The sequence below is a fragment of the Cataglyphis hispanica genome, chromosome 22 (genome assembly GCF_021464435.1).
Source record: "Cataglyphis hispanica isolate Lineage 1 chromosome 22, ULB_Chis1_1.0, whole genome shotgun sequence".
Classification (NCBI taxonomy): Eukaryota; Metazoa; Arthropoda; class Insecta; order Hymenoptera; family Formicidae; genus Cataglyphis; species Cataglyphis hispanica.
In genome coordinates this window covers 1,011,555-1,039,007 of record NC_065975.1, presented here as the reverse complement: position 1 = coordinate 1,039,007, position 27,453 = coordinate 1,011,555, and the positions used below count along the sequence as shown (strand labels likewise).

General features: G+C 37.0%; 1 protein-coding gene across 2 annotated transcripts in view; it reads left to right on the top strand.

The window, feature by feature from the left end:
• LOC126857628 (platelet endothelial cell adhesion molecule-like) overlaps positions 1-6,875 on the top strand; it is a 121,244-nt gene extending 114,369 nt beyond the window's left edge. For both annotated transcript variants that reach the window (XM_050607265.1, XM_050607263.1), the window contains one exon: positions 6,600-6,875. In XM_050607265.1, the coding sequence (XP_050463222.1) occupies positions 6,600-6,732 (133 nt within the window). In that variant the 3' untranslated portion in view covers positions 6,733-6,875. The remainder of the gene's footprint in view (positions 1-6,599) is intronic.
• Positions 6,876-27,453: the final 20,578 nt, after the last annotated feature.

Here is a 27,453-nt window from a genome sequence, read left to right as displayed (position 1 = left end):
ATTAACGTGCGTACATTTAATCCTGTACACAAGTTGACCAGTTGCCAGCGGCGTAAATTTAATAAATTGCGGCGGAACGTGGATTACGAAACATATAAAAATTTCGATTTTAGCGCATAGCGACATTTATCAAAAGTTGGTACACGTCTGACGGTACCATAATCACTTTTCCGCTGGATCGAGTATTAATCCCTCGACATTTTTCGTTAAATATTATTCGCATCTGTCGAGCTACTGTACCGTTAAACTACCGGGGAGTCTGGTTCACCTCATATTTGTTTATTTTAAAAAGGGCAGAAGTCTATATTCCGACGAAAGCGAGACGTACATTTTATTTTCAATGACGTTTGCCCGATAACATTTAATAAGCGCCGATCGCATGCAGCATGCAGCGCGCAGCGTTCTATAAAAGACTTGTGTGGCTGTATTTACAGAAAATAAAAGCGACCACAAAAATAGTATTTTTTGTTAGTTTTTTTATCTCAATAACTCGCGTCTTTTATAGAATGTTCGATATACAACATTGATATAACGATAAAGCGGATGTTAATCTTTGTAATATTTTTTCTTGTCCAATTGGATATATGTAACATCATTTTATAAGGAATGCATCTTTTGATTTAATCATTTTAATATATATTAATATATTTAATGCTGGAAAATTGGTAATACAGTTTTAAATATTTTTTCCGTTTATATTTTGATATATATTTTATAGCTATTACAAATCTACATCAGTTATTATATGTTGCATATAGCTGATATGTATATTTATTCAGCATTATGTAATTATTGTATTATGCTTACAAAATGATTTAATTAATTATATAATTTAAATATTAATTGATTAATGATATTAATAATATTTAGCATATATATATATATATATATATATATATATATATATATATATACATGATATAAAGAAATATGTGCAGATATCAAAACATTTAAAGTTCATTTTATAGAATTAAATTTTTTTATAAAATTAAACATTTTATAAAATTTTACTTGTCAAATTTATAACAGGAATTTCCTAAGATTTTATTTTTTAACTTAAAAGACTTGCAAGCACATCAAAAATATAGTTACATACACATGAAATAACAATGGAATAAGTCTGGAAGTGCAAATAACAGACGTATGTAAATATCGTATATCTCTTGATTAACGTTGATCAATACTAATTTTGCGTTCGAGAACTTGTATACAGAAATATATAATCAATTTAGTCAAGGAATATATATATTCGCCCCGAGATGACGTTATATAACATCTCCGCGCGCGTTATGCGAGATTGTCTTTGCTCTGGAGAGTTTGTTGCTACGCAGAAAAACTCGCGTCGTGTACGAAAGTTGAACGACAGGCTAGTGCGAAATTCCCGTAGATTTCGATGTACGTGCCCAACCCCGCCCCACATACGAGACACGAAAGATTCGGTGCCTCGTTGAGAAAAGTTGCCCGAGACGAGATGACGACCCTCATGAAACTTGAGTTCTTCTCTTCTCTCTCTCTCTATCTCGTCATGTTTCCTTCTCGTTCCTTCATCCTTGATATATTCTTCCTCTAAAACCCCCTTCTGTTCTCCATTCACCAGCTTCGCGAATTATCCGAGTCCCGAGACGCTAATCTCACATGTACGACGACGAACGACGAGGGGTAAGGAGAAAGAGATTTGAACGTCTTTGGGCCTGAGGGATGCCATCTCGTTTGCAGTCAAACGAGTTATAGTATATCCGTGTATTCTGAGTTTGAATATATATCTTAAAATATATAAAGTGATTTTGGAACAACGGCTGCATAGAAATAATTCCGCATTGTTTCGCTGGAACAAATTAATTTTACTATTGAACGTTTAATTAATTTGTCCATACAATTAAAATCTCATTATCATAACTCATTAACGAAACCTTTTCATATACATTATCTGTTTCATATACAACATCTATTTCATACATATATATATATATATATAGTTTGCTACAATTATTTTGACATTATCTTTTTATCAAGCACATTTTAATAAACGTCATTTACAATTTATAAAAATTGTTCATCCTCGAATCGCTGGCAAACATGAAAATTTATTAATCATATGTCGATATATTTATAAAACTATTCGCTATTCTTATTTTGGCTTCTAAATCATGAATCGAATTTAGAGACATCCTCCACATACCGTATGCGTAATTTAGCGTTAGCTGTGTTCGATCGAAGCGCAGGTATCCTGGGCGCGTCTTTAAGAGTAGTTGTTATCAAAGCTTTGCATACCCGATTATATCCGCGGCTCTTGTTCCCGTATAAACTCTACCGAGCGAAGAAAACGCGCAACGCTTTTCGATCGAGTAACCCTCCTGAAGGCTTATCAGCTGGCCGGCTTCGCTCGCGCGCAGTAGACACAGCCATCTCGTGTCAGCCAGATAGGGAAATGACTCGCGCTGCGCTCCGACGCGCGTTCGCTTCTACAGACGGCAGATGTGCGAAAGCTTGGATGATTGATCGCTGACAGTACTGTCATTATCGGAAGTGTCATGTAGGTAATCGTTTCAAGACCGATTATAAACCTTTTTGCCTTGAGAAATTTATTTGCAATATTTCAATCGAAATAATATGCCTTTTAAGCGTCAGCATTTCATAAAAATTTGCACGAAAAAGTTTTGACTTTTGTCAGAAATCTGCAAAATTTTACGCTCAAAGTAATCGAGTTTGAATTTAATTAATGAACGACAGTGAAAGCACACGAAGTCTGTGAAAGAATAAATATAATTCCGAAATTAAAAAAAAAAGAGCATGGTTATAGGAAATTTTCGAGTTACGTTGAATCGAGATTCTGTTCTCAAGTTGTACACGAACTCATTTTCAGGTGTCTGAAATTTATTGGTTTATGTCGAACTTCACCGAGTTTCTGATTACTTGTAAATATCCGATTAGTTTCGAGCGTAGGAAAATAAATGGATTACCGCAAGACGTGGAAAATGAGGACTTTTCGATTTAAGCTTATCCTTTGGGTAAAGAAGTTATCAAAGCGATATCGCGCGCATTTATTCAAAACTTTATACATATAATATATAATGCATTATATATATATATATATATATATATATATATATATATATATACACGCTGTATATAAATGTTGTAAGAGCGTCAAAGTATTAACTGTCATTTTTCGAAAACATGTAATAATATTTTTGAAATATATTCTGAATGCAATGTATTGTTGCGATATTTTATTGTACACATTATTCTTTATTCTGTTATATTTTTGCTGTTATTACTTTTCTGTCATTTTTTTTTCAATATAAATCTATATGCATAGTACAATTTATATATATGAATCTTAGATTTTATTTGCTCTCTGCAAAATGAAATTAAATTAATTATGTCGAGATTTAATTTAACCAAGTACATTACTAATTGCCACGATAAATGTTGATAATTTAAAGATACATTTTAATGCATATTAAAATATCTTATAATTGGACAACTGCATTAATTGCACATAAACTTTAATAGCGGCATAGAAATGTTGCTCAGTTAATTGCGTGATCTTACAATACTAACTTTTGACCAGTTTCTCCCTGCATTGCGCATAGAATCCTCCGTGCAAACGATGACAGAAACGCACTTTGCTCGTGTGTACTTAAGTGAATCGTTTCTCCGAAACTTTCCGAGGACTCGCGGCATAAACTTACGAGCACTGGGCTCGTGAAGCTTTGACTGAAGAGTTTTTACATCAACAACTCTCGGGATTTCGTCGCAGCCTAGACCTCACGCACTTTTCAGATCGCGGCGGACGCTTTCAATCCTCCTGAAAGGCTTTTAACGAAAATCCATAACGATATCCAACATAAACTGTTTTTATGCTCACATTGCATTTATACACGCCACATAAAAATCTGATTCCACGTTTACGAAGAATACGGAAGTTCTATTCAGCAACTTGCTTGTATATATATCTCATATAAATATACGTCTCTCTCTGCATCAGCAACTCTGTATAAATTCACTGGGCGTTTATTATGTTATATATTTGTATGAACTTAATACGAAAGAGGTACTATTATACGGGCAAAGAGATACTCTTTTTTATCAGATTTCACTTATAAATGTTCCAGAAAATTTGAAATAGTAAGAAAAAATAAATTCTAAAATACATAGTTAATATATAGTTGAAAGAAAGGTTTTGATATTTTGCACGTTAATATTTTACAGGATATTTAAATATGCATGAGAAAAAGTATTGCGTATGGCGCAGCATGCGATATTGAATCGTTATAGATGAGTAGATTATATTCATCATTTTTTATGTACAAGTGGGGGAATATTTCAAAAGTAATATCAACGATCGCTATCAAGTCGAGCCGCTTTCTGGAATGTTCGCGATTTTGCCACCGTTCGCAAAACTCTCGTACATTTTGGAATAAATTCGATAGGAGCAGAAAACGTACATGGTAAACCACGACGATTGATAAGCGACTAAAGGAGATTTCGGTCCTCCTCAATTTTCAAATCTGTCAGAGCTTTATTCCACTTTAGTCCCTCTACCTTCGCTACCTACCGCCGTTACAGAAATTCATTCTCTTTTGCGCCCGTAGTAATTTCATTTCGTTCACACCCGGTTTTCCGCGGGCGGCTGGTTGCTTGATTCGTACGTATTACTCCCTGGGCCGTGGTCGACAGAATTGTTTTTAGGAAATTGACTTTTCCACCCGACAGAAGGAACAATGCCCCGCGGAGGAAAATCCACTGACGTTCCACTTAATGGCGCTCCCCCTCCTCTCCACCCTTTGCCCGTCAGAGTTTCCATTTTGAAAGAGATTTCAACAGTTGACACGCCTCGCCTTGCCAACGAGATTTAATCTTGGCCAGGAAGAAAAATGTCATTTTCCGCGAAATCCATCCCTAATATATAATCTATCGTGTTTTAAATATAAAATTTCTTTCTACTGAATATAGGGCAAGCTTCTTTAAAGAAACATGACAGAGATTGAGAATTATTTTTTTTACTTTGTTACTTTCTTTATATTTTTTTTTTGTAGCTTATAAATTTCACAAAATAGGAATTATATTTATTTTTGTCTCCTACAGATTTAAGAAATCGTATTTGGTTTTAATCAATTTTATCAAATTCAAATTTTGTAAAATATATATATATATATAAAAAATTACTCTTTCTGAGACAAGAAAAGATTTTAGTATTAAAAGCATTTATCACTAAATATTAAAATTTTCCCAAAAGATTAGATAATATCTTTTTTCATAATACAATATAATTTTTTAGTCTTCATTCATATTTCAACCGTTTGCTTATAATGTAGGGTTTTAGAAGTAATTCATTAATTTTTTTTCTTGAATCATATACAAAAAGCATGTGGTTTAACTGAGATACTTTTAAAAACATTATTAAAGTAAATGTGTGTATAATCATACTTTAGATTACAATATTCGCTCATGACACATCTGTCAACGTGTCAACGTTAGAACCATGTTTATTACGCGCTTAGTTTTCATGTATGTTACATTCATGGACGATAATGTGCCAAAGCGTACAAACTGAACTAAAATTAACTGATTATCGGCGACATATTTCTCGACGAATTTGATATCTATTCACCAGATTTCGTGCGCATTTCTGCTCGACAGATGTGTGTCGTTATCATCGCTGTTATTGATTATAAGCGTGTCGAATGGCGATGTTGAACGTAGCGTTTGCGTAGCATAACGATGACGTTTTAATGATATGAAACATAACGCAGAATGTGTTTAATAATCAATATCCAATGATGCCAGGCGCATTACATTATTCCAATTCATATCTTGTTTCTTTTGTTCATAATAATGCTCTGTGCAGATTTCGTGTAAATTATTTAAAATAAAAAAAAAAATAAAGTTTTAACGATGACGATATGTTGATACGTGCCACCGTTCTGTGCAAATAGGGACCATGTAGCGCATATAAATACTGCAAAGATACTAAAAATTCGGATGCAGCATAGAGAGAGTTTGTGGGAAAATGTTCAACTTGGAAAAGCTTCCTCTCTTTTATTGAATTTTTTTCTTTTTCGCGATATGATGAATAATAAAAACCATAATCCAATTTTAATGCATAGTTTTAATTTTAAATTGTTACAGGAAAGTTCTTCAAAGAGATTATTAAAATCGATATCTCGATCTATTATATTGAACATCATTCTTCAATTCCTTTTTTTTTTTTTTACAATAAAATACTGATATTATAGAAAATTTTATTTTCTCTTTTAATATATTTATATCTCAGTTACATTATATCATATTTTTTATTTAACACAGTATAAATAAAATATGTTTATATAAAATATTAAACAAAAAATTGAAAAATTGAATGCAATATGAAAAAAGTTTAAGAACACTTTTAATTAATTTTTCGATATATAAGTATCTGAGATATATAAAGCATATATATTTTAGTATTAAAAATAATTTAATTACGCTTTTACTCATTGTTAGAAATTACCTAAGCTTTGTCAGAGATTGCTTTATAATTAATTAACATTCCAAAAATGGTTCTCGTTAAATTGTGGTGAGAAATAGTAACCCTTTTCTAACATATGTTGCAGTAACCTCAGAAAACGGAAGCGACTCGCACACGATGACGTTTGTGACAATACTCTGCCTGGGCATGCTCCATCTGCTTCTGAGATAGTCACGGCACGTCTGAGACTGCGAGAAGGGACGTCGCATAATAAATAGCACACTAGTCAGCAAGAGGAGGGGCTGGAGGAACAGACGAAGAAGTTTAAGGACCGCGTATGGATGGCGCAGAAACAAATAATATTATTAAATTGATAAATTACTTGAGCATTTTCCTTTTTTTCTTATCTAATGCATTAAATTATATATTCTTTTTATTTTATTTTTTTTTTTTAATCATAAATGCATGTTTCCGGATTTTTTTTGTTCGTAAGATTCTTGACAGTAATACGGTAGTAACTTTCGACTGGTGATTCATTTTTCGGCTCTTTGAACACTGCCATGATGAAATTAAGATCAAAAGGACGCGACACTTAGCGTTTGAGACTTTGCCGACAGTGAGATCGTTGATTGTTGCCGTTATATATTTTTCAATCGCATTTTTCATATAGCTCATTTATTTTGTAAGACGCGCCTGTACGCGCGGATTTCTCGCGTTTGTCTTTTCAATGATATACGAGAGATAGAAGAGAACGCGACAATCAGCGCGCGTTATCAGTCAAAGACTAACGTGTATTCCGAATTAGACGGTGACTGGTGAAGAAATAGATAATCGGGCAAAATAATGTGCATCTAAATTCGCTGCTGAAAGACTTGCTGCGATGCGCTTTACAACACGGTGAATCGAAGAAACGGAGAAAGCGTAGCCAATTAGTCGCGTTCGATTATTGCCACGACGCTCAATTTGAGATTCGATTAGTAATGAAATGGGATTCGTCCAAGAATTGAGCGACAGCGAGGAAAAAGAGAAAGAGTAGGACTTTAAAGTCTGTTGCACGTGTACACGTCTATAGGTGCTTGTACAGGCCGCCTCTGAAGGATTTGCGATCCTTGCCGCGAGAAAAAGAGAGCGTGCGTGTGTTGTGTATGTATGTAAGAGAGAGTGAGAGAATGAAAGGAAAAGAGAGAGAAAGTGAAAGACGTTCTCTTCCGCTACATCACTGACAAGAGACCCGAACCGGAGAGATCGCACAAAGGAAGAGAAACGGATAAAGCGGAAAAGTTTTCGCATACCAAGCGAGAGAATTCCCGTTCCGCGAAATCGTACCTCTCTTGTACCCCAGTAACAACGCACTCGATGTGCGCATTCCGAATATCTCCCTGTTACGCTCGCCTAGGACGAACATGGCCGTCATGCAATGGAGAGTCCCATTTGTCCATTGTCCAAACGCTCCCGGGCTCGCTCGCGCAGTCGGATCAATGTCGCGAATTTCGAAGCGGAGGACGCGCGCGCGGAATAGTCAGAGCTCTTTTTTTCTCCAAGTTGTCTTTTTTTTTTTTTTTTCATTTTTATTTTCTGCATGCAAAAGAACGACGTGGCCATTACTGCGGACGAATGCGACTGTGAACGAGCAAGTATGTATTATGCCATTCGTTTATTTTCCAATCGCGTACGATCCGCTCTAATAATAAATCTGCTGCTCGATTGACGCTCTTTAATTGCGGTATACAAAAGAGATCAATTTTCATCTCGAAGCTATTTTTTTTTCTTTTTTTCTCTTTTTGTATTTCTTTTTTTAACGCAACGACATACATTCTATTCTCTTAACGCTTTTCTATAAATTTTGTAATGTAGTATTTAAACCAGGCAGATACCGATTCTCCACGTTCGCGCCGTCAAGTTTTCGAGCGAATATTTCGAAACCACGTGCAAATATATGATGTCATCGGGCGTATAATTTTGAAGGTAACTGGTTGGGTATCGAGATCGATTTATTGAAGGAGATAGAGAAGGAAGCAACGCGCTGGAAAGACTGGCACGAACGTTGCGTTTTTCATTCTTCCCCCTGTCTCCTCTTTATTAAACGGACGATAAACCTATAGGCGAGTGATTCCGCCCGTGTCTATAAGCCGGCTACATAAGCCGCCACGTAGCTGAATACAGAAAAATCGCGTCTATATCAACTGCTATCTCTCTCCCTCAGACATAGAACGTCTTTTCCTTTTGCTTTCCGCGTGCACACGGATGCGAGTACTTGGCATGATCGCCCACAAATCTTCGCGACATGATGCGTATCGGCGTGAAACTGCGTAAAAAGCACCAGGCGATTTCCGATTGGCATGATAAATCGTGCCAAATCGAAGGGAACGACATCGGGTGTGCTAATATTCCGTACCACGTTCAAAACGAAGATCCGAGTTTCAATATTCTCGAAGTGCGCTCTTCGAAAGTTATAGGATTAATAATTTATAGCGATATACTCTCGTGTAACGTTATTAAAAAATATGTAGAAACGCAGTGACACGTACATTTTCGCGATCGTATATTATCGTTAACATTATATTTTTAGATTCGAGCTGTTTACTTTCGATTTAGAGTGAAAAGATGAAAAAATGTTACTTTGTGGATGAATGTATAAAATACGCTGTTGAGTAATTTGATGTGAAAATTTCGTTTATAAATGTTGATACAGCTTAGACAAAATTATTCTTTTGAGAACAGTTGATCTTTATGCCTGAAGTGGAAAGCTTTTATAATATTAAGTCAGATAAAAGAACTCGATGTATTATTTTATTGATAGTTTACGATATTTCCAAAGAAACAATATATAATAATTTTTTTCGAAATAAAATTAAAATTATAATTTGATGCAACATAAGTTAGAAATATGGCAAATAGAAATATTTTGTTAAGCCAGGTTTTAATACTTAAGTTTCTTTTTAAATTTATTTTTAAGTTCCTTTTAAATTTATTTTTAAGATCTCTTACACAAATTATTGCGTTATTGTTTTTGGGCATTATACTTTAGTTAATGTGTACATAATTATTTTTATCATACACAATAAACTATTGCATGTGAACAATTGTTTTTTTTTTCTTTTACACCAACAGCTATCTACAGTCTTATTTTCAGCCCGTTGAAAACAGTATCTCGTTGATGCGGACGTTTTCATTCCCCGATAATTGCACCCGCAATCAGATCGAAGAATTTCCACGAACGCGCATAAATATATCCGCTTGGCGGTGCTCGCCCCACATCCCACCCTCTCGCCTCCTCGCACGATACCGTGCGCGCTCGCGACTTCTGAAATTCATTGCCCAAGCACCGAGTCTATAGACGAAACCCACAATTAACCCGAATCGAGATCTCTACGCTCTCACCCTTTCTATACAACTCGATTCCGGGCGAAGTCTTAGAAGGAGCACGGCGCCCGTCCTCGTGTAAGCTCGAAGTTTGCACGGACGAATATACGGTGCGCGCAGGCAAGCAGGTACATCCAACCGCCGAGAAGATAGCGTGTACCGCACGGGGAAGCCCGTTACGGTGTTTGTGCATCTTGTGTGCGCACGTGTATATACGTTTGTTTGAGATAGTGTACGTGGTGTGCGGTATGCGCTACCTATACGTTGCTACGCGTTGCACGTCTCTACATCTCGAGGATAGTTCCTTCCTCACACAGATGCGACAAAGGAAACGACGTTTCAGCTAACTGAAACGTCGTAGCCGTAACAATCACCACCTCTAGTCGGCTAGACTATCCTTCGTCCTCCCCCCGTCCTTCTCTATCTCTCGTTTCGCCTCTCTCCTCTGTTTGCCCCCCATGGATCGCGCGAGTTTCGTCTCTTCATTCTGTTGTGCCGATGTTGAAAGCCGAACTATGGCAGAGCGAGAACGCCGCAAATCTGTACTCTGGCGGCTGCTGCTGCGGTACCCTCGCCGCGCTATTCGCCGCTATAGTACGACTCGGTTGCCGTAGCTGATTCAAAATAAACTTTGTTCCGCCGCTCTCGCGCTGATACCCACCTGTCTGACTGGTTGGCTTGCTTGCTTGCTTACTTGCTTGTTCGACCACTTTGTATCGCACTCGTTGCTGATGAAAGCTCTACTATATCCCCTTCCTCCCCCTCCACACCTGCAAGTAGCCATAACTCTATAACTCCTCTCGCTCCTTTCCAAAATTAATTATACACATTTTCTTCAGTCGAGTAGTATTCTCTCCTAGTCGTTTTCAGATTATTGCTTACTATGCTGTGCGACTGATGTCTGAGCAAAGAATGAATCGATTGTAAATGCTCGTTCAAATCCTATCAAGTGATGAGCCAATCTGACGTAGGTATATTATTCTCGGATGTAATCGAATTTATCGAACTTTTTTATTATTCGGGCAGCTGATCTAATTTCTACACGTGTTATACACGCGAATTTTTAATTTTTATTATAAAACAGGAATCATATAATCTTTGTATTTTCAGTCGCAATTAATAGTATTTGTCTAAAGAGCGAAACGATTTCTATTGATTTAATAAAATTGTGACTCGATCGTGTAATACGAAGCTTTTTGTATAAACGTTAATATATATAACATACCAGTAAATTAAACAGAAATTGAATAATCTTGGCAAAAATAAAGAGCGAAAGCGCATCCTATGTTTCTCATAAATAATCTTCTGCTGTTATCACAAAGCGTCTTTTCTCTTGATAGATATTCATAACCGTAGCATCTATGGAAATATAATTTGCAATTCATATACGTAATATAATTTTGCAATATTTATTACACGAAATAGGAAAGAATAAATTTCACTACATTTAAAAAGGTTTATTTTTGCAGATGATATAAATATTTCGTTTTATTCTTATTTCCGTAGCATATTTGCCATAATCTCTTTTCTATAGAAGCAACTGCTTTGACTTCGAAGACAAGCATACACTTTAATATCTCTTTATTCGTATTTCCATAGTATTTTCCATTTATATCTAAATAAATAAAGATAAATAAAAACAAAAGCGAATTTGTTCTATATTCGTAGGTTTTATCGTGTTACCTCGGTTTCAATACACATAGACATGTATTTTCTCCAAGTAAACCGTCTCATCTTGCAATGTTGCCTTTCTTCGGAAAAAATTTGCAGTGAAAAATTTTTTTAATATTGCGAATTTTCAAACTAACGTTACCATAAAAAAAGAGTGATAGTTATTTTTTCGCTTCTACATTTTTTATGATTTTAATGGTTTTATTAGCGTTTTATTAAATTAATCATTAACGTCACTATCATAATATGTTTACCGAAAAAGTAAAATTAAAATAATAATTACTTTTCTTATGTTTAATTTTAAAATGTCGCCAGTAGATAAATGAATAAACGAATGTTTTTACGACCAAACTGGTAATTTATTGTTTGATTGTTCTATCACGACGTTTCGACCATATGGTTTTGGTCCTTATCAAGTGAACTAAAATAATATTATAAATAATGAGAGTCACGTTACAAATGAAATAAACGGAATTATGTACCTGCGTTATAGTTAAAAAGCAGAAAGAGAAAAATCGAAATGTCAAACTGATATTGTGTCAACCACTATGTTTGGGATACTGAGAACGACTAAACGATCTCTATCGTATATGTTGTTTAAATTCTCTGTGTCTTTTTGAGAGTTAATAGTGTTGTCAAATTTTTTAATAAAAAACATTTCAGCTATTTCTCTCTTTCTTTACATGTTTTTCAGTATGCAGAATATCAGGCGCGACCAATCGAAGTCATGATCAAATTTTAATTTGTGTTTGCTGATTACGGAAAGATTACTTGCGTGCATTTTTATATTATTAAAATTTGACAACATTATTAACTCTCAAAAAGACATTCGATGTCTTTTTGACATTTCGCTTGACATTTCGATTTTTCTCTTTCTACTTTTTAACTATAACGCAGGTACATAATTCCGTTTATTTCATTTTAAGGACCCAAACCGTATGGTCGAAACGTCGTGATAGAACAATCAAACAATAAATTGCCAGTTTGGTCGTAAAAACACTCGTCTATTAATAATTACTTTGTTTGGTAAAATAGAAAAAACTCTAAAAAGTTGAAAATACAAAATTGAGAAATATATTAATTACTTATCGTTTGCGGTCATATGTTTCTTATTCATAAAGCAACAAGAAATTCTAGCGAGAACGTATTTCCGTCAATAACCGGATACGACGGTTCTATTAATGCGTAGATATAACACGCTTGTTTAAGAGGATAGATTACCTTTATCGAGAATCCATTTTTCGAAACTCTGATCCCTTGCAATAGCCGGAAAACAACATTTATAAGCCGCTTTCGTGTGCTTTAGCGGACATTTTCTTGCAGCCACGGTGACAATACGGGTGTCTCTATTCAACGGTACGGGCGCGCATTATCTTTGATAAAATACGGTATTAGGTATAACAGGAACGGCCGGAATTGGGTCGCGCGCGCGCGATCTTCAGCGTCGGTACCGATTTACTAAGGCAAAGTAATGGAGCCCGGGGTGCTTTATGCTCTCTTTATGTCAGTGGATCCGCTCTGGAACGACCGTGCGAATAGTTTCCGCGCAACGACCTTTCCACCAACGCCGCGGATTGATACTACGAGAAGCAAATGTTTGCTCGCGATATCTAGGAGAAGAAGTCGACCTGAGAGACCCTTCCCGCTGTTGAAACGCGTACTTTACACGGTTTAATGAAACCCCATTCGTAGCTGCGAGTAGAGAGACGTGTTGGCGCGCTACACCTCGATCTCTCTCGCGGCTTTTAACCGAACAAATCAATCAAATTGTGGTATTTGCTTTAAGTAAACGCGATACGTAAATGAAATGCATCGTTATATGTAAAGGGAGAATAATAAAATAAAAGAAAAAAAAAAGAGAGAGAGAAAAACAGCGATAACCGATTTGTATCAGATGCATATTATATATTTTATGCTTATAATTTTATATGTACCTTCTCTTGTAAATTTAAACGAAATAACATTTTTTTTAACTTTATTTAGAGTTAACTAAAAGAAATAATTTCTTTGAAATTTTATAATTACTACTTTATTTTTTTTATTTATTATTATTTTAATTATATTAAGTATCGCGCTATTTTTTTTAACAATAAGTCATTTAATAATTTATTCGATGTTAAATTATTGTGAAAATCGATAATGCATATCTCTCTCTTTTGTAATTTGAATTGATCTTAATACATGCAAGACTAAGTGGAAGATGACTTTTGAATTGTTGTTACAATAGACTACTTACTACAGACGGTATATCTGAAAGCTATTGTCGTTAAAGGCGCTGCTTATCCCTTTGCTTATGAAGTCCTTTGTTTGAGAGATAGAGAGAGAAAGCATACGTAGAATATCTTCTAGATTACTCAATTTTGAATTCCTTATACAAAATAATCGATAAATACAAAAAAATATTCAAATGTTTAGAAAAAAAGTTTCTTAAAAAGTCATCTTTCTAAAGCCTCTTTTGATAAAGAAGAGAAAATGAAATTTCTAAAGGATATACTATAAAAATTGACCTACATATGTTGTTCTCCTCGTAACGGCGCTATTAACGTGTCCGATAAATTGACCCTTATGTCACCTGTCGCAAGTTAATTGTCACGTTTAACATGCAATTTTACTTAACTACGCTACTTCATAGAAAACTGAAAATGGAATTTAAATTAATTTCTTCTACACGATATTTTTATCCTACTTTTTATAATATTTATACTTTCATAACATTATTATGTTTTTTTTAACCAAAATTATAATTGATTAGGATTTTAATTGATTTTTTATTCTCTAAGATTCATTGCCAGAATCGCGTCCATAACTCCGAAAATTTTATTAATATATTATTCATAAATCAATCAAAATGTGCTAACGCTTATACGATCAAGTTTCTTGCATAATATGATACGAGCGTAAATGGCGTTCTATATTATCGCTAATATCGTCGAATTGATTCCATTATTATCGTTTATCAATTTAAAATGCTTTCTCGATGGTGTTCGAATCCATAGTTGGAACGGAATTTTCTATTCTTTTCGCAACCGTAAATCGGAGCGCACGTTTCAATATGATCGCGCACCAAGGAGAGCACGTAGCCCACGTTCCGATAACGAAATAGCGAATTCGAACGAGCTGGCAGCTACAGGACGGTGACCCGACATGCTCGGGCTAAGTACCTGCCTATGGAAATTTAACGCGGCACTTCACCGGCGTGTTACATTTGTAATTCATCGAGTCGCCGCGTGCTACAGACAGCTTCGACATACACGCCGTTTGATGGCATGAATTGATATTGATTGCAAATAGGCGATTTTCGAGAAGGGGATCTAGACCCTGGTTCCTATCCTACTCTAATATATGAGCTATTACTATCGTAGGTGTTTCATATAGTGTTATTATCATTGTGTTGGTCTCTACATTACTGTATTTACTGTAGGAATTTTAATGACGATTATTTATAATAATATAAACTTTTAACTTTCGCATGATATTCTTAATAACTAGCAATAATTCTCGAAGATTTCAATGAGCTTCTCAATTATATTATAGAATATAATAATAGAAAGTGTATTATTATTGTTTTATATTATCAATTTTTTTTTATAGATTAAAAATTTAATTTTTAAACATATTACTCGAATATATTCTCTCTTTCGGAGATGTGAAAATCTTCACAACGACATAAAATATAATACATTTTCATCATTTTCGCATTTTAACATAAATCGGATTATTAACAAGAGTAAAATCATACAATTGAAATATATGAAAAATATTCTATGTTAATATCGAATAACGAAAATCGCGATAAATCGGCCATGATGAAATGTCATCATTCGTTTTCTCTAATTCGTTTTTATTGTTTCCTCATATTCCAAGATATACATTTCTCATCGCATTTTTCGTTAATACTCTCTTTCCTTCCTTATTTTTCGCATATTGTCAGTCTCCTCTATTTGGTAATTCCACAGTACATAGAATGTATGCGTTCCTCGTATGTATATGCTCTCTCACGTTCCCGTTCTCGTATACACATATAGTACTACATACGTTTCCGCGCACGCAAGAAGGAACGTAATAGGTCTTCCTCCGAGTGCCCTATGTAAATTTGCACATGCTTGCAGTTACCGCGCCGTTGACCGTCCATACGTTCCCGGGCGTGCGGTTGTGTGCGTCCACTTTTCCACCGACAGATTCCGAAGGGTCTCTCCTCCGTTCCGCGACACGGCCGTAGGAACACGAACATCGAATTCCGACGTTCGTAGAATCCTCCTTCGCTCGAAAAATCACCGTTTATTACGGGGTGCCGCCCGTGTTTCTACGTCGATCCGATTCTCGCGATTTTCGAAGCACGTACGTGGTTCGGAGCGAAAACCCTCCGGGTTTGGCCAACCGGTATCTCTCCCAGAGGTGGTATCGGAGGTGGCCCGTCGTAATTGAAATGAATTTCCGCTAGTTAGACCGCTGGAAGGCGGTGCTCATAGAGACGTCGAAAAAAAACCTCGGCCGCGCTTGAATTTACGAGCCAACTTAATACTCTTCTCGTCTGGCATCCCGTTCCAGGTGTTTATCGCTTGTCGTCCAAGCGTTTTAGCGAAATTTGCCCACTTACACGACGGAAACGATGTTAACTTGTAGCTATTAACGTTACTTTGCGGCTATTGCCATCTAATGGCATTGAAGACCGGTGCTTTTGTATTCTATTATTGCGTCCTGTCATCAATTCCCTTCTCTTTGTAATTCGCGCAACTTGTATAAATGGAATCTCTCTAACCATAATATTATTTATACATCTTGATAATTAATGGTTTGATTTATTCTTTTCATTACAATGGCTCAAAATGTAAAATTTAGCAGATTGAAAAAAAGCAGTATTTTTAAAATATTTAAAATAAATTTAAATATATATATATGTAAAAAATTTTACGTATTTTTACATACTTAAAGCATATAAATTATCTGAGTTTTACTTACATATTTACGTGTTATTCTAATAATTCAGATTATTTTAATACATTTAAATTGATTACATTTATATATTTATATGTTTATATTATAATATTTATATTATTTACTTTAATACAAGTACGTTTAATTTAAATAAAACATAGTTTTAATTACTCTGACGATTGTACGAATAAGGATTTAGCTAGATTTGAAATCAAATTAAAACACATTATAAAAAAATTATTTATTTTATTGCGCAATATATATAAATGTTAATTAAAAATCCATTTTATTACGTTAAATTAAAGATATATTCCGTTATTTGAATAATAAATGAATGATAGAGCTGTATATAACGGAGCTTTATGAAGAGAGCATTCTAATATGCACATTCAACCTTCATGCTTCAAAAGCATATACACGGCGAGACTAAATTAATCGTAATGGTGTGCCTGCCGTTTGCAGGCCGGCATCTGTTACACTCTGATCAAACAGAAAGATGCCCGCTAAGCTTATCTCCACAAGGTTTCATGCTGATGCAATTAGCAACAGAAATCTCTTTGCGACGTTATAATTAACGCTGATTATGGCCTACATAATACGATTCTCCAGCTTAGATCGCAACAAATGCATTAATACACAACTGTCTACGGTTATAGTTGTATGAAATATCAGACGCTGGATGATCATTTCATTTCGCCGCTAATTAAACGAGACGTTTGATGTCATAGCTCCGATTACGCGACATTTAACACGCAATTCGTCCACTGAATATTCCGTCAATATTAAGCCGGAATGAATGATCGAAATCAAGGAAAGGGATAGGATTGGCGTGAATGGAGATTTCCCCCCATAGATGCCACGACATCGAGCAACATCTTCATTCCCAGTATTACGATATGCTGATTTAATTGTAGCGATTTGAGCTTAACGACATCGTCATATAGTCACTCGCTTTTCAAGGAGGCATTTCAAGCGACAAGACATGCGATCGATAAGTTTGACGAGATTGTTTCCTCTCCCGCAATTTGTCGAATGTATTCGCAGGATTAAATGAATATATTATTTTCTTGCAATGTATATATAATGTGTAGCGCATTAAAAATATCTTACGTACATATTTAAAGCGAGAGACTACAGGATATACATGTAATAATTGACGCAGTTTGCTTGATAATTTTATCCTAACACATGCTTCTGTATTAAAACTTAACTTGGAAACTTCTGCAAGTGCGAAAGTCCTTAAATTTTCATGTATGCCTTCAGGACAGGAGTAATAATTCAGTTTTGAATGCGAATATTCTACCAAGCGAATAAGATGAGAAGTAAGTTTGCAACTTTGGTGCAAATTAACATTGCTGGTAGGATCTACGATATTAAAACTGATAAATACATATATTGCACAGGAAAGATATATATATAATATATATATATTAACATTTTATATTAAAAAATATCATATAAAATAATTTAATATTCCAGAAAAAAAAAATATTATTCTAAATTCACAATAAAAATTTACAATAAAAATATACGAAATTACTAAAATATTTCAATATCCTCCAAGCAATGTCATCAAGCTATTTGGAAGCAGAATGAAGGAAATACATAGATATAGATTCGTTCGAACATCTCGGTAAAGCTTAAGCCAGCAGTAGACTTGAGCATGCCAATCTCCGGTTGCGACTGGAAAATTAGAAACCCCCCCCCCCCCCTCTTCCTCTCAAGGATATGGAGGAGCTAAGATCCCCTTTCGATCTTTGAAATTTCAGTTAGCCGCACTGCCTCGCGCAAGTGATAGCCGAGCAAAGCCGGTACACCGCACCGTATCCTAAATTGATTCTATTTCAACCTCCAGTATCTTATATCCGCAATCGATTTGGCGATAGTGAGATTCGCGAAATCACGTAATTCCGTAAGAAGAGCCTCCCCGGGTGCGACAGGCGATCCGATACTCCTGACTCGATGCAAGGAGGCAAGCAAGCGGGCGCGCGCGCACACACATACATATATATATATATATATATATATATATATATATATATATACACACACACACACACATATTTATTACACACAACCACAGGGTGGGTGGGTGGGCAGAGCCAAAGTTGCTCTTCACTCTCTCGATTCGGGATCGTAACGATCGTATTTCGGTGAGGGCAAGGGTCGGAGGATAGGGCGGCGGCGGCGGCATCGAGGTGGCGAGGATATATCGTCGCTACAACGAGCTTCGATCACCTCGAGAGCTTTTCCTCAATGGCCTCCGACCGACGCCACGCTTCGGCGCCGGAGCACCGCATAAATCGCCGACTTCTCTTTCCCCGCGATGCCTGCATCTAGCCTTAGCTCGAGTGCGAAATATCCTCGACGCCGCGATGTTTCCCGTGTTAAAGAGCCCAGAGGAAGAGGACTATTCCGCTGTAGCTGAGACTCTGTGTGTCTTCGGATGGCTTTGATTCCCGCGCATTGAAATGACACGGGAAAGAGAGAGAAGGGTGAGGAAGGGGGAGAGGGGGCCTTATAGGAATCTTCATCGTTACACGCGGGCATGAGTTGTGCTTTAATTAATCATGGATCAAAGCCAGCGCTTAATGGAGGCCGACGATATCTGAGCTTGGAGCAGACCCCGAGGAGAAAAGTCAAAAGAAATCGCGTTATGGAGTCACAGGGAATCGTGTCGTTTGAAACTCTCGTACGCCCGTGTATATAGGACTTTTCGGCCGAGTGACTTCTGCATCGTCGAGGAGTTTTCTGCCGCGTTCTTTCGCGTGCGCGGGTTCGCGATTCCGAGCGGATGAGCGGACGTGCAACAAAAAAGAAAAAAGAGGAAGTAGAAACAGGGGCGGAAGAACACACAGACGGCGTGACACGCATATCATGGTTGTATGCAGGTGAAGCGACGGGATTTAAACATTTCGCGTGTGACGACGCGTGATTTGATGCGATCAAACAAGCTCGCGCAAATCCGGTTGAGAGATCGTTATACAAAAATATAAATCATCGAGGGTTCTTGTCGTTAATACGTAATAGGCGTGTAATATACTCGATAGCGTGTGTTTTAACGTGCATACTCTTGTTGCTCGGCAAATAATAAAAAATTAATCTTATTTCTTTTATAAAAATGTTTTTTTTTTTTCTATGTTTAAATACGTGCGATGCGTCTATCAACGATCGTAAATAATTATTCATAATTTTTCAATTAAGAGACAAGTGATAATTATATATAAACCGCAAATTAATTGATTCTCTCTTTTCATTATTTTTTGCAATTTTTTGAGGATATTATTAATTTAGATAAGTTTAACGCATAGAAGCAAACATCTTTGTGCAGTGTTCCAATAATACCACAAATCGATTTATGTGGCAATAAATATTCAAAAACTTTATATTATTTACCCTCGTATGCGCATGTGTTATATTGATTCATTGTAAGCCTATTTTATTTCATAACGTAAAAAACAATCATAGAAGTCTTCGAATTCTTATCGAATATATCAATAGAGTCACTCACATTTTCTTATTTTAGGAAGTGATCGCCGTTTTTATATGGAGCGAATTGTTTTTCAGACAGTAAAAAGAGATGAGGGTGATGCTGGATCGTAAGATTCTCATTCCAAAAAGTCTCTTTTCATGTATCAGTCGGTCATCTCTAGAATTGTAAACGACTCTTGTTACTTGTGTATCTCTTTCACGACTTATTGTTAGACCGAATTTTATAGCTGGAGTAGCTCTCGATCGAAAGAGATGTTGGACGGAATTTTTTCGATAGTGCTCGGGAAGAGAGTCTCCTTCTCTCTCTTTTTCACCACCAACAAGAAACACATAAAACAAGACCCTAGAGATCAGTTGCAGCGGATGAATAGTAATAGATCGATTGAAGTTGCGCGTATCGAGATATTTATGCGCTCGTTTATCATCATCCAGAGTTATTTTATCTTTATGATACGTTAAACGACTGCCATGATATTAAGTTATACGGAAGAAACTGTAACTCTTTCTCTCTCTCTCTCCCTTCCTCTCTCTCTCTCTCTCTCTCTCTCTCTCTCTCTTTCTCTCTCTCTCTCTCTCTGTCTCTCTGTCTCTACTTTGCCCGTTTTCGCAATGATCGAAAAGGAATAGATTTATGCACGGATATAGCATGAGTATCCGCATTAACGCGAGGAAATACGATTCGATATATTTGCTCGTATATTCCCCGCAATATCCATTTCATGTCTCAAATGGCGTAGTTATTTATGAAACGCGCGTTTCGTCGCAATGTTTTTCTCGTTTTTTTTTTTTTTTTTCATGCTTGAAGTATGTGTTTCGAGCGCCCATTATCTTCAGACATCGCTGACCTCCGACACGCCGCCGATGTGAAAAATTGACCGTAGTCGCGACGTCGTCATCAACATCCGTCTTCCTTACGATCTCTCCAGTGGAAGAAGCGTGAATCGCGCGAATGCGTCCTGTCGTTTGCTGTCATTCCCCGTGCATTTCTCAGCATTAACCTGCGCGTTTACGTCGCCATACTCATCCATCCGTGCCACCATCCATTTCTTCCATGAAGCTCTCGTCGGTCCATCATTTCCATAACGTGACCGATCCGCGAAAGTAACTCGGACATTCCGCGCCGAAAACCACGTTTTACGAATATACGCATGCATACACACCCGTTTTAACCGCTGGACTTACTCGTCGCTATTGCATTTCCCATGTGGAGCCGATTAAATGCAGGAAGAGTGCATCCCGGAAATTTCAGCGAACCATCTCCACCCCCTCCCCCACCCCCTATGGAAATCGACTTGCATACTTTTCAATATGCACTCGCATTCCCTCCTCGCGTCCCTTTTGCATCTTTTCAACTGACGCTTCTTCTTGGAGAGAGACGCTATACGTCTCTCTTCTACGGTGCGACCAGTTATCGAAGAGTAAAGTATTGAAAAAGTTTCTTTCTCATTTCTAATAATTTTATCGCCTGTTTCCCTGCTCTTTTTTTTCGGCCGCGTAAGCCTTTCCGTTTTCCCCCCAACGAGTGTCAAGCCAGAGAAGTCGGTTTGGCTGGTTAGCACATAAAACGCGACCTATCGCCGGCAGGTTGGAAATAATCGGAATAAAGTGATTCTCGGAATAATAGCGGAATTGCGACTGTGCCACCCGCCACCTTCCGTTCCTCTTCATCACCCCTTCCCTACCTCCCCCGATTCGTCACCCGGATACAGCGAAAGACGGGAGAGAGGGGGAGTGTCGGTACGTTATACCGAATCACATTGTGCAGCATCCAGGTCAACAATATATACCCTTCCTCGTAGAACATAATGGAACGTCGAATAAGTAGGATGCACGCAGCATCGAGGGTGACGCAGCAGAGAGAGAGAGAGTGAGAGGAAGAGCGGCGGCAAGGGGCGGGATTTTATTTTGCAACGTCATTCGTCATGGATTATACACCCGAGTCTCGTTTTGCTCGGCGACTCTATCCGGCCGCCGCCTCGCTTCCTCGTCATCTATCCCGGCGTGCCGGCTTCTGGATTAAGTGCTATATCCGCGAGGAGCCGCCCGGTTATTATTAATGCGGCAAATTACTCAGCGAATTCCCTCGTATATCTCGTCTCCCCAGGATCCTCTCCTAGGTTCTTGCGTGGTTCCCGTCCTTCTCTCTCTCTCTCTCTCTCTCTCTCTCTCTTTCTCGCTCGTTCGCCGAATAAATTTACAACGCTTCGAGCGAGAAAGAGAGAGATTCGAAAATAGAGAAAGGGAAAAAAGGAAGTGAAGAGAGACGATCGGTGGTGAAGACGAAGACGTTAGCGGGAGATTCCGCTTTACCGCTCGTCTCGCATTACTCTATAGACTCTGAGCCATCTCACGCGCTGTTCCTCATCGTTCAAACGATGACAAGTGATGCTGACTGATGTTCACCGCATAAGCGCGCGTGCCCACCGCCAGCACCATTACCACCATCTACTATCCGCAGGATCGCTTATCCTTCACCAGCGAGCGAGCGAGCAAACGCAAACGCGCTCGCAAAATGCTTGTAATGGAAAAAAAAAAAAGTGACGGCAACATCCAGCCGCGGAGTCTAGTCTGATACGGCGCCGTTTCCGAAACGGAAAGACAAACGAACGAAAGAAAGAGAGAAGGAGATGTTATTAATTCAGGATGGGATCTCGCGCGCCGCGAGACAAGCACTGATAATAATGGAGACTTGAACGCACAATGGAAAACAGCGCGTTACAGCTGACACGCAAAAATAAGAGCGACGAGCAGCACTTTTAACCATTCACAATCGTGGATCCCGAGTAAACAAACTAATGTTTTATGCAGCGTTGCATTTTCTATTTTGAAGTGTGATGGATCTGTGTGCTTTATCTCCCCGTAGATCTAACGACATAAAGAACTTTCATCGTGTTTGAATGAACGGAAAACGAAGTAGATTTCAGCTTTAAATGTTTATTAATTTATTAGACATTTATATAAATATATATATATGATAATTTTTCATATATCTTTTGTGTACGTTTACTTGAAAAAAAGCGATTATTTTTTTAGAAAAATTTTTCTTAAGTAATAACCAAAGAGCTCTGCTAAAATCTCACGTAATACTTTACGTAATAAATTCAAACGTTATAAGACAGATTTGCAAAAGGTATAATGAAGATAGTGGCAAACGAGCTTCTCGTATTTAGATATACATACTTTTTACACGGCGTTCTCATACGAGAGACGAGATAAAGAAATTTTTTGTTCTGATTTAAAACTTGGTAGAGCAATCTCAGAAAGTGCAATTTCTTTGGAAGAAATTGCAGCTATTAGCGGAGGAACTCGTACAAAAGTTCTGCCGTTTAGATTTAATTCCCGCTGCAGTATATCGTATTTATCGGCGGTAACTGCGCAACTTTTAACTCGTCTCGCTCATACGAAATTGACGAAGAGCGCTAGGGCCGCTGAATACATGATGCTAGTGACGTAAATCAGCGCGGCGATAATATTTTTTTTTTTCTCGTATAAAAATGTTGGTACACAGACGTAGCATAAAAATGCGTAAAAAAAAAATATATATGAAAGAGAGAGAGAGAGAGAGAGAACGAATACCACACTCGCGAGTTGTATGCGGGTCGCATTTTAAATATGAAGAAGCCGCAGGCCGACCGCGGTTTGGTCAACATTGAATCATTTTATCGTTGCAACATCACATGCGCATGCTGGAGATAATATTAAGCGATCTTCTGTTCTATCCATCGCGACGTAAGCGCATTATTTTACGAAACACCGAATGCAAATAATGATGACAAAAAATATCGGATAACCAAGTATCATTAGCTGCTCTTGTAATGTTCCACGTTCACTCTAAATTAGCTTTATACGATAATATTCTTCTTTCTTTCTTTCTCTATTTATCTACCTGCTTCATTATTTTTTTATTATTGTTATATTTGCCGTAACACAGGCACAACATCGCGATTATGCTCAGTTAAGCGTACGGTCCCGTTTCACTGAGCACTAATTCGGGCTATTCGCCAGGATGAAAGTTATATGTGTATCTTTATGCGCAATTTCGCGCTTCTGTTTTTTTTATCGACTTCATTTATTATTCATATATTACCGCTATACCTAAACTCCGAACGTTGTTTTTCAATCGTGCAAATTTCGCTATTTACATTTACAGCCGATGACGTACATACGGAATTTTTTCACTGGAATTTTAAAAACAGTTTTTTCGTATTTGTTTAAGATTCGTTTTGCATGATTACTTTACAGTTATTGCAGAAACTGTCATTGGCTGCATTCCTGTCGTTGCCTACTAAATAAATATTCATGCCGATAAAAACAGATATTAACAGAATAAATATATATGTCTATATATTTGATAATTAGGATTATAATTATGAATTTTTTTGACGTGAATTATTTTTTGAAAAATTATATACAAGAGAATTTCTCCTGAAAAATTTTTTAGGACTTATTTCAAATTTAAAATTAATTTAAGAAATGCAATCAATTTTTATAATGAAAGTTAATGACCTATGTAAGCACGTTAAGCGATGTGTTGGTTTAGTTTTATTTGTATATATGACAAATTTTTCCCAATTTCATGAAATAATAATTTCGTATGTTTGATTCCAGAACATTTTAATTAACTGTACATTGTAAAACGATACATACGATCTCGCGGTACCATTTACAAAAAAGCTTAATCGCTTTTATCAAGTTTTATACATGTGTGGTAAAAACAAAATCTATTTTGGAATTTCCATTACCGTGGTTATATCAGACAGAGAAAAAATTGTAGTATAAAGAATAAAAAATAATATGTAAATCTTTAAAATGTATGATTATCGATTTTGGAAATAATTGAAAAATTATACGATTGCAATTTCGGGCGACGAAATAAAACAATCGTTGCAGCTGAAGTCTAATTCATGTCTCATACGATAAATTGTTTTATATGATATCGAAATTAAATCGATATATATTATATTTGCGTAAAACTATAAACATGTTATATTTTTATTTAAAAAATGTCGAACATATTTTCCACACACATACAATCAATATAAAATCAAACTTTATTTTTATAGTTATAATATGTTGCACACACACATATACAACTCGTTATTAAAGAAACAATATAAATATAGAATATTTATTAGAATATTATTGAATGATTTTCATACAAAAAAACAAATATCTTTTTTATTTTCTAACTTTTCTCTAGATCTCATTAAGTTTTTGAACTGTGACTTTATCTCGCTGATCGCTTAACCGAAAAAAATGGAAGAAATTAAAGCGCTTAGGAATTGCTGATTCCACGGTTAGTGCGGAATATTAATTAGCGCTTTTCGTACATCGGTTGCAGTTGCAGCAAGCTTAAAATGTGCAGCACGCGCGAATCCAACACATCGATCTCTCATTTGACCTGTGTGCGTCGGCTGTACGTAAATCGCGATTGCTTCTGAGCGGTATGCGGAAGTTATATCGAGATATTCCGGAAAAAGTTGCTGAAGTAGCGTGAAGTAGCAGTTGAACGGTAAAAATCGGACAACACACCGTTTCCGCTGTACCGCTTTCGTCGCGATGGGAAAATTCCTTAGCCGCGTCCACCTTCGAATAGACGGCATGTACGGTGTGAGATGGATACATCCGGCTTGCCAAGAATCCCAAGCGATTTTCTCGTACCAGCCATTTTCTTGGCGCAATATCGGAATTCTATTCTCTTTATCGAAGCAACGTGTATAACGCGTGTAATTCGTTTCACGGGTCCTTCATTCGCGAAGCGTCACGATTGATTTACATTTCCACGCGCGATATGAATTAAATCTCAGGGGAAAAAAGAGAGAGAGAAAGAGATTCATATATTAAGCCGCCGCGCTAGCTCGCAATCAGCACAACCGGTAATTGATAGCGCGGCTAAATTAACGAGTTAAAGAGTCAGGATCTCTCGGCGCTGTTACGGCAAAAAGTACTCGCACAAGCGGAATTCGCAATTAAGACGGAATTTATAATTTATATTTCCAGGTACAAAGAGACAGGATGATTACGAGACTGAATCATGTATTTCTTAATCGTCCGCATGAATAATTGCGAACGTGCACTGATTGATCCAAGCGTGTTTGGCAATTTCGCGTTACGTGCGTAAACTAATTTAGCGTGTAATGAATACCCATCCTTCCGCTGACTCTTTATACAAAAATTGAATATTGCACGATTATCAAAGCTTATTCAAGTAATTTGTAGCCTCTTTACTTACTCGTGGTTTTTTAATTTTCCAAGCGTCGTAAATAAACAGAGTCGTAATTAAATCACCGATAAATTATCAGCAAAGATTGATGGCGATTTATTTTAGAAAAAAATTCCTGCTATCGGATAATACATTTTTTCGAAAATGCAATCCATTATCTTTCAACTTGTCAACTCATTAGGTCGATATTACAAAAACACAAAAATGTGTCTTTTATGTCTCTAAAATCCATAATGATTTCTTTAAAATGAGTTGCTAATTGATCACGAGATTTAATTATCAAACCGTTTGGCTTAACATGTCTAAAGTCATTAATCCGGCATGGTTGGCGCCAACATTAACGGTTATGGAGTAATCTGATTCGCACAACTGGTCTAACGAGACCTTGTCCACAGATTCGAATCTGATCCCTATCCTTAATTGAAGGATCCAATTCACGAACTTTGTCCCAGACTTGCACATCGAGAGTTTCTCTCTCACGTGCACTTAAACATTCATGGTATTATTTCAACTGCGTGACTTATTTTCTTTTAATTTTCAGTTTAAGGGATTAACTTTTTATTTTAGCGCACGATTTCCGGTCTCATCGTCGTGGTGACTCGTTCAGAGTGTACGTAAGACTCATCGTGATAAAATATCTCGCGTTTCAGAAACTTGCACAAGAGCTTTGTATATATAGACTCGTTCCCCCATATCTATTTAATTAAAATTTCGGGATACTTAAGTCGATTATGGGACAGGTATTACGTCTCGCAGCTATGACTATAACTAGCCTCGTGCTGACGACAAGCGCGTATCGGAGACATTATATGCATTATATGCATCCTGTAAATCGGCTTCGGCAAAAGGGCAGAAAATATACCACGTTTAACATGATCCATCACCTTTAAGCCCGACGCCGGAGCGTCATCGCGACGCGTTTGTGAACCAATAGCTAGGCTAGGGCATTAAATACGTCCGCGTGCACACGTAATTCTGCCCCTCTCTCTCTCTCTCTCTCTCTCTTTCAGTCATGCGTATCGTATATACGAAATTACATTTCCAATAATTCCGGCGACAGCGGGCGGACGCGCTCGATCGCAAAACACGTTCCTTCGCGCAAATCTCCCTTTACTCGTCCGCACCTTCTCCATCCCCCTTTTCCATCCCCCTTGCTCATCCCCACGTGCGCTCTTCTTTTTTTCCGCCTTTGACACGTTCTATGCGCGCGCGTCCTCTTACACTCATCCGCATCCTTTTGCTCGCACACATACCGTGTGTCGCGATGCTAAATTCCAGTGAAATTCGAGGTGGAAGCGCACCTGACCCGCATAGC